Consider the following 14,829-nt stretch of genomic DNA (forward strand, 5'->3'; position numbering starts at 1 on the left):
ATATATCTGCTGAATAAACAGAAGATCAGGGATCCAGCCTATCCTCCTTTGAAACCATATGCCCTCCAACATTACTAAACTAAAGACAGAAAACTTGACCAGGTAACTCCTGGGAAGGGACGGTGGACGTACCGGTGCGTCCACCCGCCGAGCTAACTGGGTGTTCGTCTGCACAGCTTCCCACTGCATGTTTCCCCAGTTAGGCTGCTGAGGACCCAACTCCAAGGCCTTATATTCTGCTAGGTATGCAGGCAACTTGAACCAACACACACATCATCTTGACGAAAGATGATTACTAAAGTAGAGTTGGTAAAACACAGTAACACACTAATTAAACACACACACACACACACACACACAAACACAGAAAGCAATACTCAAAAAAGTAAAGAGAGGCTGCTTGAATCTGCAGGAACAGTCCTGGGGTAGCCCCCTCCTTTCATCATGGTCAATTCATTAACAGAGGAGAAAGACAGAAACTGGGGGAAATGCAGACCATCTGCTCAATCCAGATGCAACAACACACGCCTCTTACATCCAAAGCTTTTCACCAGAAAGGGACAGAGATAAGATCTAATCTTCTCATGAAATATCCGACAAAGGTAGTTAGACATATTTGCATCACAAATAAAATAATGCCAGAACCATTATTAAATGAGACCTTTCAAATGTCAGTCCAGACTTTTACCATCGAGTGTACATTGATTAAGTAGAATACTAAATCAGCATTAGAGAAAATGGAGTTGGGTTCTATTAGCTTTAGTCAGCTATCCCTTAAATAAAACCATGCTTAAAACATCTTCATTCCTTAAATAGCAAGAACATTTTAGTCCAGTCATCGTAGTTTTAAAAAAGACAGCAAAAGAAATTCCTTTAACGCTGTGTACTGCAAGCAATGGGCATTTTCTCTCTTGTAAGAAAAGGTTAAAAACAAATATTCTTACCTTGAAATTGTGAACCTTTTCATATTTTGGAATTTGCTCGTTTTCTTTCAGAGTTGCTCTTCTAACAAGTGATGTCAACTGCGAATAAGCAAAGAGTTTCAGAGGTTGCCAGATTGTCACAGACGACTTTTGAGAACCCAGTTTCATTCCCAAAGCTGCTATCAATAAATCTTGCTGACGGCCCTCTGGTTTTGATTTGTGAACTGCAGCTCTGTTAGTTTTCCTACCCGACCAAGACTCTTTGGATGGCATTTTGGAATTCAGAAAAGAAATAAAACCTATATAGCTCTGTCTGCCGGTGAACTCTGTTCAGCTAACAAATGAGCATTCTGCCAGCCAGCACAGAACCCTAATCTACAGAGAGCTGCAGAGAAACATCGCGGAGAGGTGGAGGAGAATGATGAAGCACTTCTTAGAAAGAGGTCGACTAACCAGAAAAATTCTTCTTTCTTCTTCTTTTTTTTTTTTTTTAAAGGGCTCTATATTTAAGCTTCTGAAAACTTAAGAGTCTGAATAGACATAAAGAATCGATGCTAATATACAAAACATTCAGCATCTCTCCATCCCTCTTTAAAAACCATGCAATTTTGACATATGATACATTTCTAAAAGCTTCCTTCTCTATTCAATATGTTACTGTCCATTCTGGATGAAAGATGCCTACATACTGCCTGCAGTCAGCTTCTAGCAGCAGGCACCCTGTGGAGCCCCTAGCAGGGGGGTGGGGAAGGAAAGGATTTGACAGGGAAGGCTGGATTACACTGGTCCCCGTAAGAAAGCAGATAACCAATGAGGATCAAGCAACAGTATTTAAGTATTGTATTCCTCAACTCTGTCTCTTTTCCTCCCTCCTCTCCTGTAAGATTTTCTTGCTGGCTCAAGGGAAAAAAAAAAAAAATCAGTGGGAAGACAATGAGGGATGAATGAGTCATGCATTATTACAAAATGGAATATTTCTTTTACCTAATAAAAGCAAAGGAACGTTAACAGGCAGCACCAGGTTTCAAAAGAATTTCCCATCACTGCCTGGTAAATTATGAAAGGCTAATCTCTATCCTCCTTTGTGCATTATGGACTGAGGTTAACTCACAAAAACCCAAAAGCTGGTAAGTATTTTGATGGGGAAAAAAAAAAAGAGGCTTTGAACTGGTAGCACACGATTTTCATGCAGAATGAGCCGTGTGCATATAGCACAGCTATCACCCTGCAGTGGTCAGTTTTGTCTCCCTATAAGGATTTTGTTGCGAAACTACAAGTGAATGGATCCAGTCTTTATTTTTATTATTAGTCTCAACATTCTTAATTCAAAGAGCTTGAGGCCAGTTGAGAATAATTTCTCATGCACACAAGTCAGAGATGTAGTATAACTGTGCTTGTAGAACCCTTGGATATTTGTTTGCTGATATAAAAAGGGGGGAAGGGTGCTGGGTAAGAGACAAATCCAGCTCCATTTAAGAGCAATACCCATACTTTTTGCTAAACTACTATAAGAAGCTGAAGTTTTCCCATATTGGATCCCTAAACATCTCCCCTTTGCTTCCTCATGTTATGGTAATTAAGTTTAACCCATTATGGTTCTAATTGTTACCTTGTACTTAAAGAATCAAAAATTATTTTTAAGTGAATTCAGTCCATTTGTTGAGCACAATTTATCTCAGATTTCATTATCTATAGGGGTATGTGTCCAATGTGCCCAATCTATAGGAGGTATGTGCAGATTCTAATTTAATTAGGACATGAAGTTGTTCTGAAACCACACTAGATATTAGAAATACTGATGACTGATTTTCTAAACATCCCCCAATTTTTTTATTTACTTGAGTATATAGTCTGTTCTTTTAAAATGTCTTACTCTTTAAAAAATTTTCTGAGGGCATCTGGTTGGTTCACCTGGAAGAACATGGGACTCTTATTCTTAGGATTGTGAATTTGAGCCCCATGCTGGGTGTAGAGATTACTTTAATCTCTTAAATCTTAATTACTTAAAAAAAATAAACTTAAGAAAAAAATAATTTTTCAAAAATTTTCTAATAAAAGGCAGAAGTTAATATTTATATCTATAGGTATTTCATTCCCACAAATTTATACCATTTTGTCATTAAATAAAACAAAAAAAAAAGTTCCTGTTCTAAGAGAAAATACAAGGGAAAGAACTTTTTCCTTGCCTAACCTAAATTACTTTTTAGTTTAGACCAAGTTTGTCATGTGATGACTAAAAATACAAATGCCAAACAGCCCTTTAGTCATGTACAACCAAAGGGTGAAGTTTATCCAATTCTCAGTAGACACTAGAAAAACAGACTCCAAAGGCAAATTTAACAGTAATTTTTTTTCTCTCTACAATGTTTAATGCTCAATGTTTACATTACTATGTCAAAGAAAACAATCACCCATGTAACTCAAAGCAGCCCCCCCCCGCCCCCCTGCAATTATTTCTGATCAAGGTCCTTTGTTATAAACCATCCCCAGTTCTTCAGCTGTAGTAACTAAAATTCAACCAATGCATAGAAAGACTGATGGTAGAGAAAATTCACGGCTGGGCAACAGTGTACATTTTGTCTTTGAGAGGCAAGTCTGCTGTAGACTTTGCACAGTCACTTTTCTTCCCAAATAATTTTGGTACCTAATTGAGGCAGTTACCCAGAGCAACAGGAGACATAAAACAATGGCGAAGGAAGAAGTTCTTAGCTACTCTCAAAGAACTAGGGGATTTTGGTCACATGATGTCTTTAATAATTTGCAATAATGCAACTTCTGCATTAATTTTGCTACAACAGCTCTCAAGTCCTAAGAACTGCTAATTCTAAAGTTCAGAACTAACACCAATGTTCTGATGTTCTAGACAGATATATACCGTTCATCCTTGTATTTATCTGGCCATATTTAGATAGCTATAGAATCTACTAGTGATAGCTATCATTTATTATTACATATCCATGTTCCAGGCACCTAGCTAAGCACTTTACATACAGAATCCCATTAAATCTGCAGAAAGATGCCCGTGAGGCGTATGTTCTCCTCACTTCACAGATGAAAGAAGAGAGGCCTACAAAAGTTAACTTCCTGCACTCCACAGCTAGTTGGTGGTATGTAAGAGTTGGCTTTTTAAACATCATGCTTAAACATCGACATTGGAAAATGAGAGGGAATTTTGAAGTTTGAGGGTAGTTGTTTTCCTCTCTGATTCTCTTCAAGGTGGTTTCTCTAGTTATTTTTCCCTTTCAATTTCAAAAAGCAGCAATAGATGGTAAAACAGAGGAAGCAATGAATAACAATGGACGGTGAGAAAAGCAGTAGTAACTAACAACCCTAGACCTCAAGTTCAGCACCCGTGTGTGCAACAGGCAGTGCAGCCTGCAAGGCTCCGTTTCAGCACGCCCTCCCCCAGTGGGACCTTTGAGGATCTGCACCAATTAGGTGTGACTTTACCCATCCAGGAACCTCCGCTCCCTTCCCTGTTCATTAATTATGAGATGTACCACATTCCACCTGATATCACAGTTCCTGTGTAGCTGTTCATATAGACTGAGTTTTACACATCTTAGTAAAACCCTGAATTTAACACAGGAGCTTACACAAATAATGGTCCATGAAATACCTGGGTAAGAAAACAAGACCAAATGAAGGTACCTATTTGTATTGGGGGTGATATACTATAATAATTTATATATATATATTTATAAATATATGTATTATATATTATACATATATTTATAAATATATATTTTATATATTATATATATAATCCCATCTTTTTTATTGTAATAATTTATTATTTACCTATATGTTATATAATAAATTATTACAATAAAAAAAGATGGGATTTGCAATCAGAGACACTTAGGTTTGAATCCTGACCTTGGGAGATTTGCTTGGTGCACTGTTTACCTCATTTACACACTTAAACAGGGCAGTTTAAAAGAGATGATGTATCAAAGGGAAGAGACTGCCTAGTAGTAAGCACTCACTAAATGGTGGTATTACCAGCAGTATTTAGTGTTTCATTTTGACTAACTCTTTGGCCTGCCTGAGACCTAACTCTGGCCATCCTTGATAATGATGGCACTTTTGTATATTCACCTAAATGAGGGTGACGAGCCTGGAAAAAGAAATGAAGAACAGGCAGAATCTACAGCCTTCTCAGTTTCTACCTCTGTCTGTACCATCTGTAATATAGAGAAGGGGACTACAAAAAAGGAACTACAAAAATGGTGTGTGTATAGTGGGAGGCAGTTGTGTGAGGAATAAGAAACAGAAGTGGGAGGGGCACCTGGGTGGCTCAGTGGGTTAAAGCCTCTGCCTTCGGCTCAGGTCATGATCTCAGGGTCCTGGGATGGAGCCCCACGTCGGGCTTTCTGCTCTGCAGGGAGCTTGCTTCCTCCTCTCTGTCTCTCTGTGCCTGCCTCTCTGCCTACTTGTGGTATCTGTCTGTCAAATAAATAAATAAAATCTTAAAAGAAGGGAAAAAAAAAGAAACAGAAGGGGGAAACAGGAGACCCTGGAAGGGAACAATTTGCTGTTTTTCAAATAAAGAAATGTCCACCACTGATCTCTCTATCCTGTTTGTCCAGTAATAATACTGAATTTATGCAAAACTAGTTTCTCATTTTCACCAAGTGTAGTACGACAGGACCAGGTTGTGGGCCGGACAAAAGTGCTGATCTTAACCCTGTCTTCTACTAGCTGTGTCATGTCCTGATCAAGTTACTCATTTCTTTCAGTCTTTGTTTCCTTATGTGTATAATTGATTAAAAGTACTTAGATTATAGAATTAGATGAGATAATATATGGGAAACATTTTATATTATTCTTGGCACAGATAATAATCAATAAGTAGAAGTTTCCCTCCTTCCCTTGTATCTGAGGACTTCTATTTCCAAGATCAGGGTTAATATAGTGGGACTGTGGGACACATAGAAGGCCCCAAACCACTGGCCTAAGCAGTATAAGCTTCAGGTCAGGCTGTAATCAGGTGCTTTAAGGACACAACACAGGCATCACTGTTCTGCAATCCTTACCTTATCCTGTCCTGGCAATCTGAACCCCCAGGTTCAAACTCTGAATAATCCTTGTTCTGTCCACCTTCCCACCTCAAAACCTGCTTACAGGGAAGGGTCTTATCAATTTATTCATGCTAAGGTACAAATGACTGATTATACTTCCTTTTCCACAAATATCTGGTTTTTAATGTAAGACCGAAGACTTATGCCAAAGGAATAAATCTAACTATGAATGTCAGAACTCGTTAACAGTAAGAGTATTCTCTAGGAAACTGAAAGGACCTCACACAGAGAGCCACCTCCTTTGAATATCATGATGATACCACAGACTCATGAACACAATGTTCCAGTTAACTAAGTAAAGTCAACATTTCATCAGAAAAGCACCATAAAGGAATGTTCCAGCTGGCATAGCCCAGAGCTTGGAGAGATGAGGAGTAACAGGATTAACTACTAGGTAAACCTGGTTCAGGTTTAGCAAAATCCTGCAATTTCTATAAAATATTAATATTCAGATATTAAGAACACAGCTTTGATTTTGGGGGTCCAGGATGGTAACACAGGAAGACCCTGAACTCCCCTTGTCTGTGGACAAAGCACATCTACACCTATTTATAGAGGAAGCCCTCCTGAAGGACGGAGGGTTGACTTCACAGCTTCCGCACAACAAAAGCCAGACAGCATAGAGAACCACCTGACAGACAATAACAAAGGAAACTGCCACCCCTGAAACTGCAAACTGCAGTGGGAAGGAATAATACTGAGGGGCTGTGAGCAGGCCACGGTTAAAAAAACAAGAGGGGAACTGGGTGGGGGGATGGCGTAACTGGGTGACAGGTATTAAGGTGGGCAATGATCTCATGAGCACCAGGTGTCACACACAGCTGATGACATCACTACATTCTACTCCTGAAACTCATAAAAAAAATTAAAAAATTAAAAAGCAACTACAATATGAAAGATCCAGCCCTAGAACTGCCAAATGGCAGGGGAGCTGTTGGAATTCTCTGAGTTGATGGGGCTGGTGAGGGCCATGGTCTATGTGCCCCTCCACCTGACAGCACAGACAGGAGCACTGCTGGCCTGCCATCTCAGCAGGCCCCGAGCTGCCCACACCAACCCAAGCTGTGCCACCTAGGTGGCTCTGGCACAGGATACACCAGACCACCCCAGTCAGTGTTTGCTCCAGCTCCAGCTGTCTTACTGAGACCCACACCACTTCAGCTCCAGATGACTGCCGGAGCAACCCCAGTGCAGAGTGCTCTGGGACCTCCTGGCTCCCACCTCCTTTAGCTCCAGCTGCTCACCAGGGCACCTCCTGTGCCAAGCATCCCAGGACACCCACAACTGCATCCATTTCAGCTGTCCTGCCAGAGCCCCCTCTGCACATAGAGCCCCAGGACCCTCCTCTCTCCCCATCTATATGCACTTCAGCTCTGCCAGGGTGCCCTTTGCACAGAGAGCCCCAGGTCCCCCTGGCTTATAACCATTTCAGCTTCAGCTGTCCTACCAGGGAGCCCTTGGCATTGACAACTATGGGACGGCCCACCCCGTGTCCTCTTCAGTTCCAGCCATCCCATAAGGACAGCCCAAGGACCCCCAGTACATGCCAGCCAATCACGAGACACATGCAGTCTACACAGGGAATGACCATATACAAGACTATTCCTGCAAGCTTAGAAGTAGCTGTTCTGATTCATTGAAACAAACACAGAAAGTGAAGCAAAATGAGAATACAGAGAAATATGGTCCAAATGAAAGAACAAGACAAAATATCAGAAAAAGAATTAAATGAAACAGACATAAGCAATATGCCTGATAAAAAGTTTAAGTAACAATCATAAAGATGCTCATGGACTGGAGGAAAGAGTTGAAGAACTCAGTGAGAACTTCAAAAAGAGACAAAATATTAAAAAGAATCAGAGTTGAAGACTACAATAGCTAAAATGAAAACTACACTAGATGAAATCACTAGTAGATTAATAGAGGGAGAAGAGCAGAGCAGTAATCTGAAATCTGGGTTAGTGGAAAGCAACCAAGCTGAACAGTAAAAAGGAAAAAAAGAAATTATAAAAAGGAGGTTAAGGGATCTCTTAGACAACATCAAGTCAACAAACATTTGCATTATAGAGGTCCCAGAAGAAGAAGAGAGAGAGAAAGGGGCAGAAAACTTATCTGAACAAATGATTACTGAAAACTTCTCTAACCTGGGGAAGGAAACCCCAGGTTCAGGAAGCAAACAGAATTCCAAACAAAATGAATCCAAGGACGTCCACACCATGGCAAACAATCATTTAAATGTTTAAGATTGGGGTACCTGAGTGGCTCAGTGGGTTAAGCCTCTGCCTTCGGCTCAGGTCATGATCTTAGGGTTCTGGGATCGAGCCCTGTGTTGGGCTCTCTGCTCAGCAGGGAGCCTGCTTACCCCCTCTCTCTGCCTGCCTCTCTGCCTACTTGTGATCTCTGTCTGTCAAATAAATAAATAAAATCTTAAAAAAATTAAAAAAATGTTTAAGATTAATGGTAAAGAGAATTTTAAAAGCAGCAAAAGACAAACAAATAGTTACACACAAGGGAACCCCATAAAGCTATCAGCTGATTTTTCAGCAGAAACTCTGCAGGCTAGAAGAGAGTGGCATGATATATTCAAAGAACTTAAAGAAAAAAACTTACAGCCAAGAATACCCTACCCACCAAGGTTATCATTCACAATGGAAGAAAAGAGAGAGTTTCCCACAAAAACAAAAGTTAAAGGAGTTCATCACCACTAAACTGGCCTTATAAGATGTGTTAAAGGAACTGCTTTAAGTGGAAAAGAAAAGGTGATAAATAGAAAAAAATTATAAATGAAAAGATGTAAAATAGGACAACATATACATAAGATATGGCAGAGGAAATAAAGTAGTTTTTAAAGAATGTGTTTACTTTAAACTTAAGTGACTATCAACTTGGTATAGATTCATATATACTGAGGATGTTATGTATGAACCCAAAACCCACAGTATCTACATAAAAAATAAAGAGAATGAAATGTAAGAATAACAGTCAAGCATCAACCAAAAAGAAAGAGAGCAAGAGAAGAACAGAGAAGTACAAAAACATCCAGAAAGCAATGAATAAAATGGCAGCAAGTATTTAGCTATTAATAATTACTTTGAATGTAAATTGTCTAAATGCTCCAATTGAAAGACATAGGGTGGTGAGGGTGGTGAAGTCGATATGGATAAAGAAACAAGATCTATGTATAGGCTGGCTAGAAGATACTCACTTCAGACCCAAACACACATAGAGACTGAAAGTGAATGGAAGGAAAAAGATATTTCATGCAAATGAAAGTGGAAAAAAAGCTGCAGTAGCAAAATCTAGACTAAAGAGACTTTAGAGACTGTAACAAGAGACAAGGGCATTACATAATGATAAAAGGATCAATCCAACAAGAAGATATAACAATTGTAAACATTTATGCACTCAGCATTGGAGCACCTAAACACATACAGCAAATATGAAAAGACATAAAGGGAGAAGCTAACAGTAATACAATAATAGTAAGGGAGTTTAGTACCCCAATTACATCAATGGATAGATCATCCAGGCATAAAATCAATAAGGAAACAGTGCCCTGAATAACACATGAGACCAGATGGACTTAACAGATAGACACAGAACCTTCCACCCAAAAACAGTAGAATACACATTCTTTTCAGGTGCACATGGAACATTCTCCAAGACAGATGACATATTAGGCAAAAAACAAGTCTCAATAAACTTAAGAATACTGAAATCATATCATGCATCTTTTCTGATTATAAACCTATGAAACTAGAAATCAATTACAAGCAAAAAACAAAACTAGAGAAAAACCACAAACATGTAGAGGCTAAAGAACATGTTACTAAAAGACCAATGGGTCAATAAAGAAATAAAAAAAAATACATGGAGACAAATGAAAATAAAAACACAATGGTCCAAAACCTTTGGGATACAATGAAAGCAGTTCTAAGAGGAAAATTCATACTGATACAGGCCTACCTCAAAAAAAAGAAAAACCTCCAATAAACAATCTAGATTTACACCTAAAGGAAGTAGAAAAAGAAAGAACAAAGACTACAGTTAGTAGAAGAAAGAAAATAATGAAGATCAAAGCAGAAATAAATGAAATAGAACCTAAAACACAACAGAAAAGGTCAATGAAATCAAGAGCTGGGTCTTTGAAAAGATAAACAAAATTCATAAACCTTTAGGCAGACTCATCAAGAATAAAAGGGAGAAGACTCACATCAGTAAAATCAGAAAAGGAAAAAGAAGAAACAACCAACATTCAAGAAATAATTCTAGAATTCTAGGAGAATACTATAAAAAAATTATATGTCAAAAAAATTATATGGCAACCTAGAAGAAATGGATACATTTCTAGAAACATACAAACAAAACTGAAGCATGAAGAAATAGCAAATCTGGGGCGCCTGGGTGGCTCAGTTGGTTGGGCAACTGTCTTCAGCTCAGGTCATGGTCCCAGAGCCCTGGGATCAGGTCCCACATCGGGCTCCCGGCTCCATGGGGAGTCTGCTTCTCCCTCTGACCTTCTCTCTCATGCCCTCTCTCACTCTGTCTCTCTCTCTCTCAAAATAAGCAAATAAAAAATATATATAAAAAAAGAAATAGCAAATCTGAATAGACTAATTACTAATAATGAAAGAGAACGGGTCATCAAAAAACTCCCAACAAATTAAAGTCCAAGACCAGATGGATTCACAGGTAAATTCTACCAAACATTTAAACAATAATTAACACCTCTTCTCCATAAGCTGTTCCATAAATTAGAAGATAAAATTTCCAAATACATTGTTGAGTCCAGCATCACTCTGGTACCAAAACCAGACAAAAGCACCATGAAAAAAGAAAACTCTAAGCCAATATCCCTGATACAAAATATCCTTGAACATAAAGGCAAAAGTCCTCAACAAAATATTAGCAAACCATACTATACAATACACTAAAAGGACTGGTCACCACAACCAACTGGAATTTATTCTGGGGATGCAAGGATGATTAAATATTTGCAAATCAACCAGGATGAAACACCACATCAACAAAATGAAAGATAAAAATCACGATCCTCTTGGGCTGCCTGGGTGGATCAGTCAGCTAAGCCTTTGGCCCAGGTCATGAGCTCAGGGTCCTGAGATCCAGCCCCGCCTTGGACTCCTGGCTTAGTGGGAAGCCTGCTTTTATCTTTCCCTCTGTTGCTCTGCTTCCCAGTGCTCTGTCTCTCTCTCAAATAAATAAAATATTTAAGAAAAAATCATGATAATCTCAAAAGATGCAGAAAAAGTGACAAAGTATAATATCCATTCATGATTAAAAACCCTCTACAAAATAGGTCTAGAGGGAACAAACCTCAATATAATAAAGGATATAAAAAACACACAGCTAACACTTAGAAGTGAAAAATTGAGTTTCCCTAAGATTAGGAAAAAGACAAGAATATCCACTCTCAACCCTTTCATTCAACACTGTAGTGGAACTCCTAGCCATAGCAATCAGACAAGGAAAAGAAACAAAAGGTATCCAAACTGATAAAGAAGACATTGAACTGTCACTGTTTGCAGATTACATGATAGTATACATAGAAAAACCTAAAGAATCACCAAAAAGCTATTAGAAGTAACAAATGAATTCAGTAAAGTCACAGGAAACAAAATTAATATATAGAAAAAGGTTGTGTTTCCATATACTAATAATCAGGTAGTAGAAAGAGAAATTGGGAAAACAATCCTATTTATAATTGTACCAAAAAGAATAAGATAACTAGGAATAAACTTAACTAAGGAGGTGAAAAACCTATACTCTAAAAACTAAAAAACACTGATGAAAGAAATGGAGGATGACACAAACAAATGGAACAATATTCCACGCTCATGAATTGGAGAATTAATATTGTTAAAATATCCATACTTCCCAAAGCAATCTACAGATTCAATACAATTCCTATCAAAATACGAAGAGCATTTTTCACAGAACTAGAACAAATAATCCTAAAATTTGTATGGAACCACAAAAGACATCAAAAGCCAAAGCATTCTTGAGAAAGAACAATGCTGGAGTTATTACAGCTCCAGAATTCAAGATATATACTAAATATCTGTAGTAATCAAGAGTACAGGACTGGCACAAAACAGACACAAATCAATGGAACAGAACAGACAGCCCAGAAATAAACCCATGCTCAGACTGCCCATTAATCTATGATACAGGAGACAAGAATATACAATGGGGAAAAGACAGTCTCATCAATAAATGATGCGGGGGAAAACTGGACAGCTACACGTAAAAGAATGGACTCTTTTCTCACACCGTATATAAAGATGAACTCAAAATGGAGTAAAGTATACTCTAAATGTGAGATCTGAAACCACAAAACTAAAAGAAAACATAGGCAATATCTCTTTGGCATTTGACAATATCTCTCTGACGGATCTCTAAGACATAAAGGCCTCAGCAACATTTTTCTAGATGTGTCTCCTCAGGCAAGGGAAACAAAAACAAAAATAAACTATTGGGATTACACCAAAATAAAGGAAACCATCAAAAAAAATAAAAAGGCAACCTACTGAATGGGAGAAGAAATTTGCAACAGACATATAAAATAAAGAGTTAGTATCCAAAATATATAAAGAATTGACAGAACTCAACACCAAAAAGCCAAATAATCTTATTAAAAGTGGGCAGAGGACATAAACAGATATTTTTCTGAAGAAGACAGATGGCCAAAAGACATGAGAAGATGTTCAACATTACTCATCATCAGGGAAATGCAAATCAAAACCACAATGAGATATCATGATACACATGTCACAATAACTAGAGTCAAAAAGACAAGAAACATCAAATGTTGGTAAGGATAATGAAGAAAAGGAACCCTCATGCTCTCTGTTGGTGGGAATGTAAATTTTTGGTGCAACTATGAAAAACAGTATGAAGATTACTCAAAAAATTGAAATACCATATGATCCAGAAATTCCACTACTGGGTATTTATCCCCCAAAGTTGAAAACACTAATTAGAAAAGATACATGTACCCCTATGTTTACTGTACCATTGTTTACAGTAGCCAATATGTGGAAGCATCCATCCACAGATGGAAAAAGATGTGAGATACACACACACACACACACACACACACACACACCACACTGAAGTATTACTCAGCAATAAAAAAAAGAATGAGGTCTTGCTATCTGCAACAACATAGAGGGTATTATGTTAGGTAACTGAGTCAGACAAAGAAAGACAAATAACATGATTTCACTTAGATGTGGAATCTAAAAAAACAAAACAAAACAAACAAAAGCAGAATTAGACCTTACATAGAGAGCAAACTGTTGGTTGCCCAAAAGGGAAGAGATAGGCAAAATGGGTAAGGAGAAATGGTAGACACAGGCATCTAGTTATGGAATGACTAAGTCACAGGGATGAGATGTACAGCATAGGGAATACAGTCAGTATATTACCATAGTATATGTCACTGTAGTATAGCGTATATATGTCACCGTAGTATAGTGACAGATGGTAGTTACACTTGTGGTGAGCATAGATAACATACAGAATTGTCAATTGTACAATCCCTATGCTGTATACCTAAAACTAATGTAATACCGTGAGTAACTAATTCAATTAAAAACAGCTTTCCTAACCCCCAATATCAAGTTGTATCATGAAGATTTGTGGATCCAAGCAAAGCTCACCCTAGATACACAGATTATTCATACCTTTTCTCCTGAATTATAATTTAAAACCTAATTTTTCTCTCCATTAGAGCCAAGAATGGAATATACTGCAAGGTACTTAGTGACAATATGTCACATTACATTAACTAATAACTGCATGTTACCATACTAAGAAATGCTTCAAAGAGATGATGTAGGTTAGTTGTTAAAACAATCAGTAAGCTAGACGTTACAATTCTGACTTTGTAAATGGTGAGGCAGAAGCTTAAGAAGGTTAAGTACATTGCCCGAGGTCATTCAGTATATGGGAGGAATAGAATTTGAACCCAGGCCCATGTGACTTCAAATTCTGTGTCTTTCCTCTAGAACTGTCCTGCTTCTCAAATTATCTTTTGTTAACATGCAATTCTGAAAGGCTATCATTTGAATAAATTTCTAGGTCATTTAAATTCTGGTACCCTTTAGATCCCTAGCTATTTTAGTATTGCTTTCATTAGAATTTGGAGTGTCTACCATATTCATCACTTAATAAAAATTTTCAAATACATTTTTAGTCAAACAGTAAAAACATCTATACAGAACTTGACAAATAAATTCCTTTAGTTATGTTAGGATAAATAACTTTTTATGTTGCATGGGAAACCCTTACATTCTGCTAGGGCTCTAAATTTTTATGCTACTGGCATCAGTCACATTGTAATTCCTAACTTCGTCTTCATTACATAGCTCCTCTAGCATTAACATAATATCCATCTAAACAGATAATAAAGCACATCAGTGCACTCAGTTCAATGTATAATAAATTTAAATTACACGAACACGGACACCACCAAATTCTGTATACTCTCACATGTTCCCTGACAGACTCGTATGCAATAATTTTAAACACAGGACATATGAAAATATAATGCAAACAAAAAAGTACAGCCCTGTGTTCCTTATTCTTTCAAGAAACAACAGAAACGATCAAATTTTCCAAGCAACAGTTTGGCGGGAGTGTTTTGCACTCTGCACGAAGAGCACCAGGCCCGGAGAGGGGGTGGAATGGCGCAAAGCCCGGTTTCCAAGCCTGGCTCTGACTGAGAGAAGCCAACTCACTGAACTTTTCCAACTCCTCCACTAAATGAACTCTGTGGCGTTCTCTGTGTAGGTAATAGA

General features: G+C 38.0%; 1 protein-coding gene across 5 annotated transcripts in view; it reads right to left on the minus strand.

The window, feature by feature from the left end:
• CHN1 (chimerin 1) overlaps nucleotides 1–14,829 on the minus strand; it is a 211,735-nt gene that overhangs the window by 44,886 nt on the left and 152,020 nt on the right. For all 5 annotated transcript variants that reach the window (XM_059394198.1, XM_059394199.1, XM_059394200.1 and 2 more), the window contains one exon: nucleotides 945–1,022. In XM_059394198.1, coding sequence (XP_059250181.1) covers nucleotides 945–1,022 — 78 coding nt within the window. The remainder of the gene's footprint in view (nucleotides 1–944; nucleotides 1,023–14,829) is intronic.

This window comes from Mustela nigripes, chromosome 3 (assembly GCF_022355385.1).
Source record: "Mustela nigripes isolate SB6536 chromosome 3, MUSNIG.SB6536, whole genome shotgun sequence".
In the NCBI taxonomy this organism is placed as follows: domain Eukaryota; kingdom Metazoa; phylum Chordata; class Mammalia; order Carnivora; family Mustelidae; genus Mustela; species Mustela nigripes.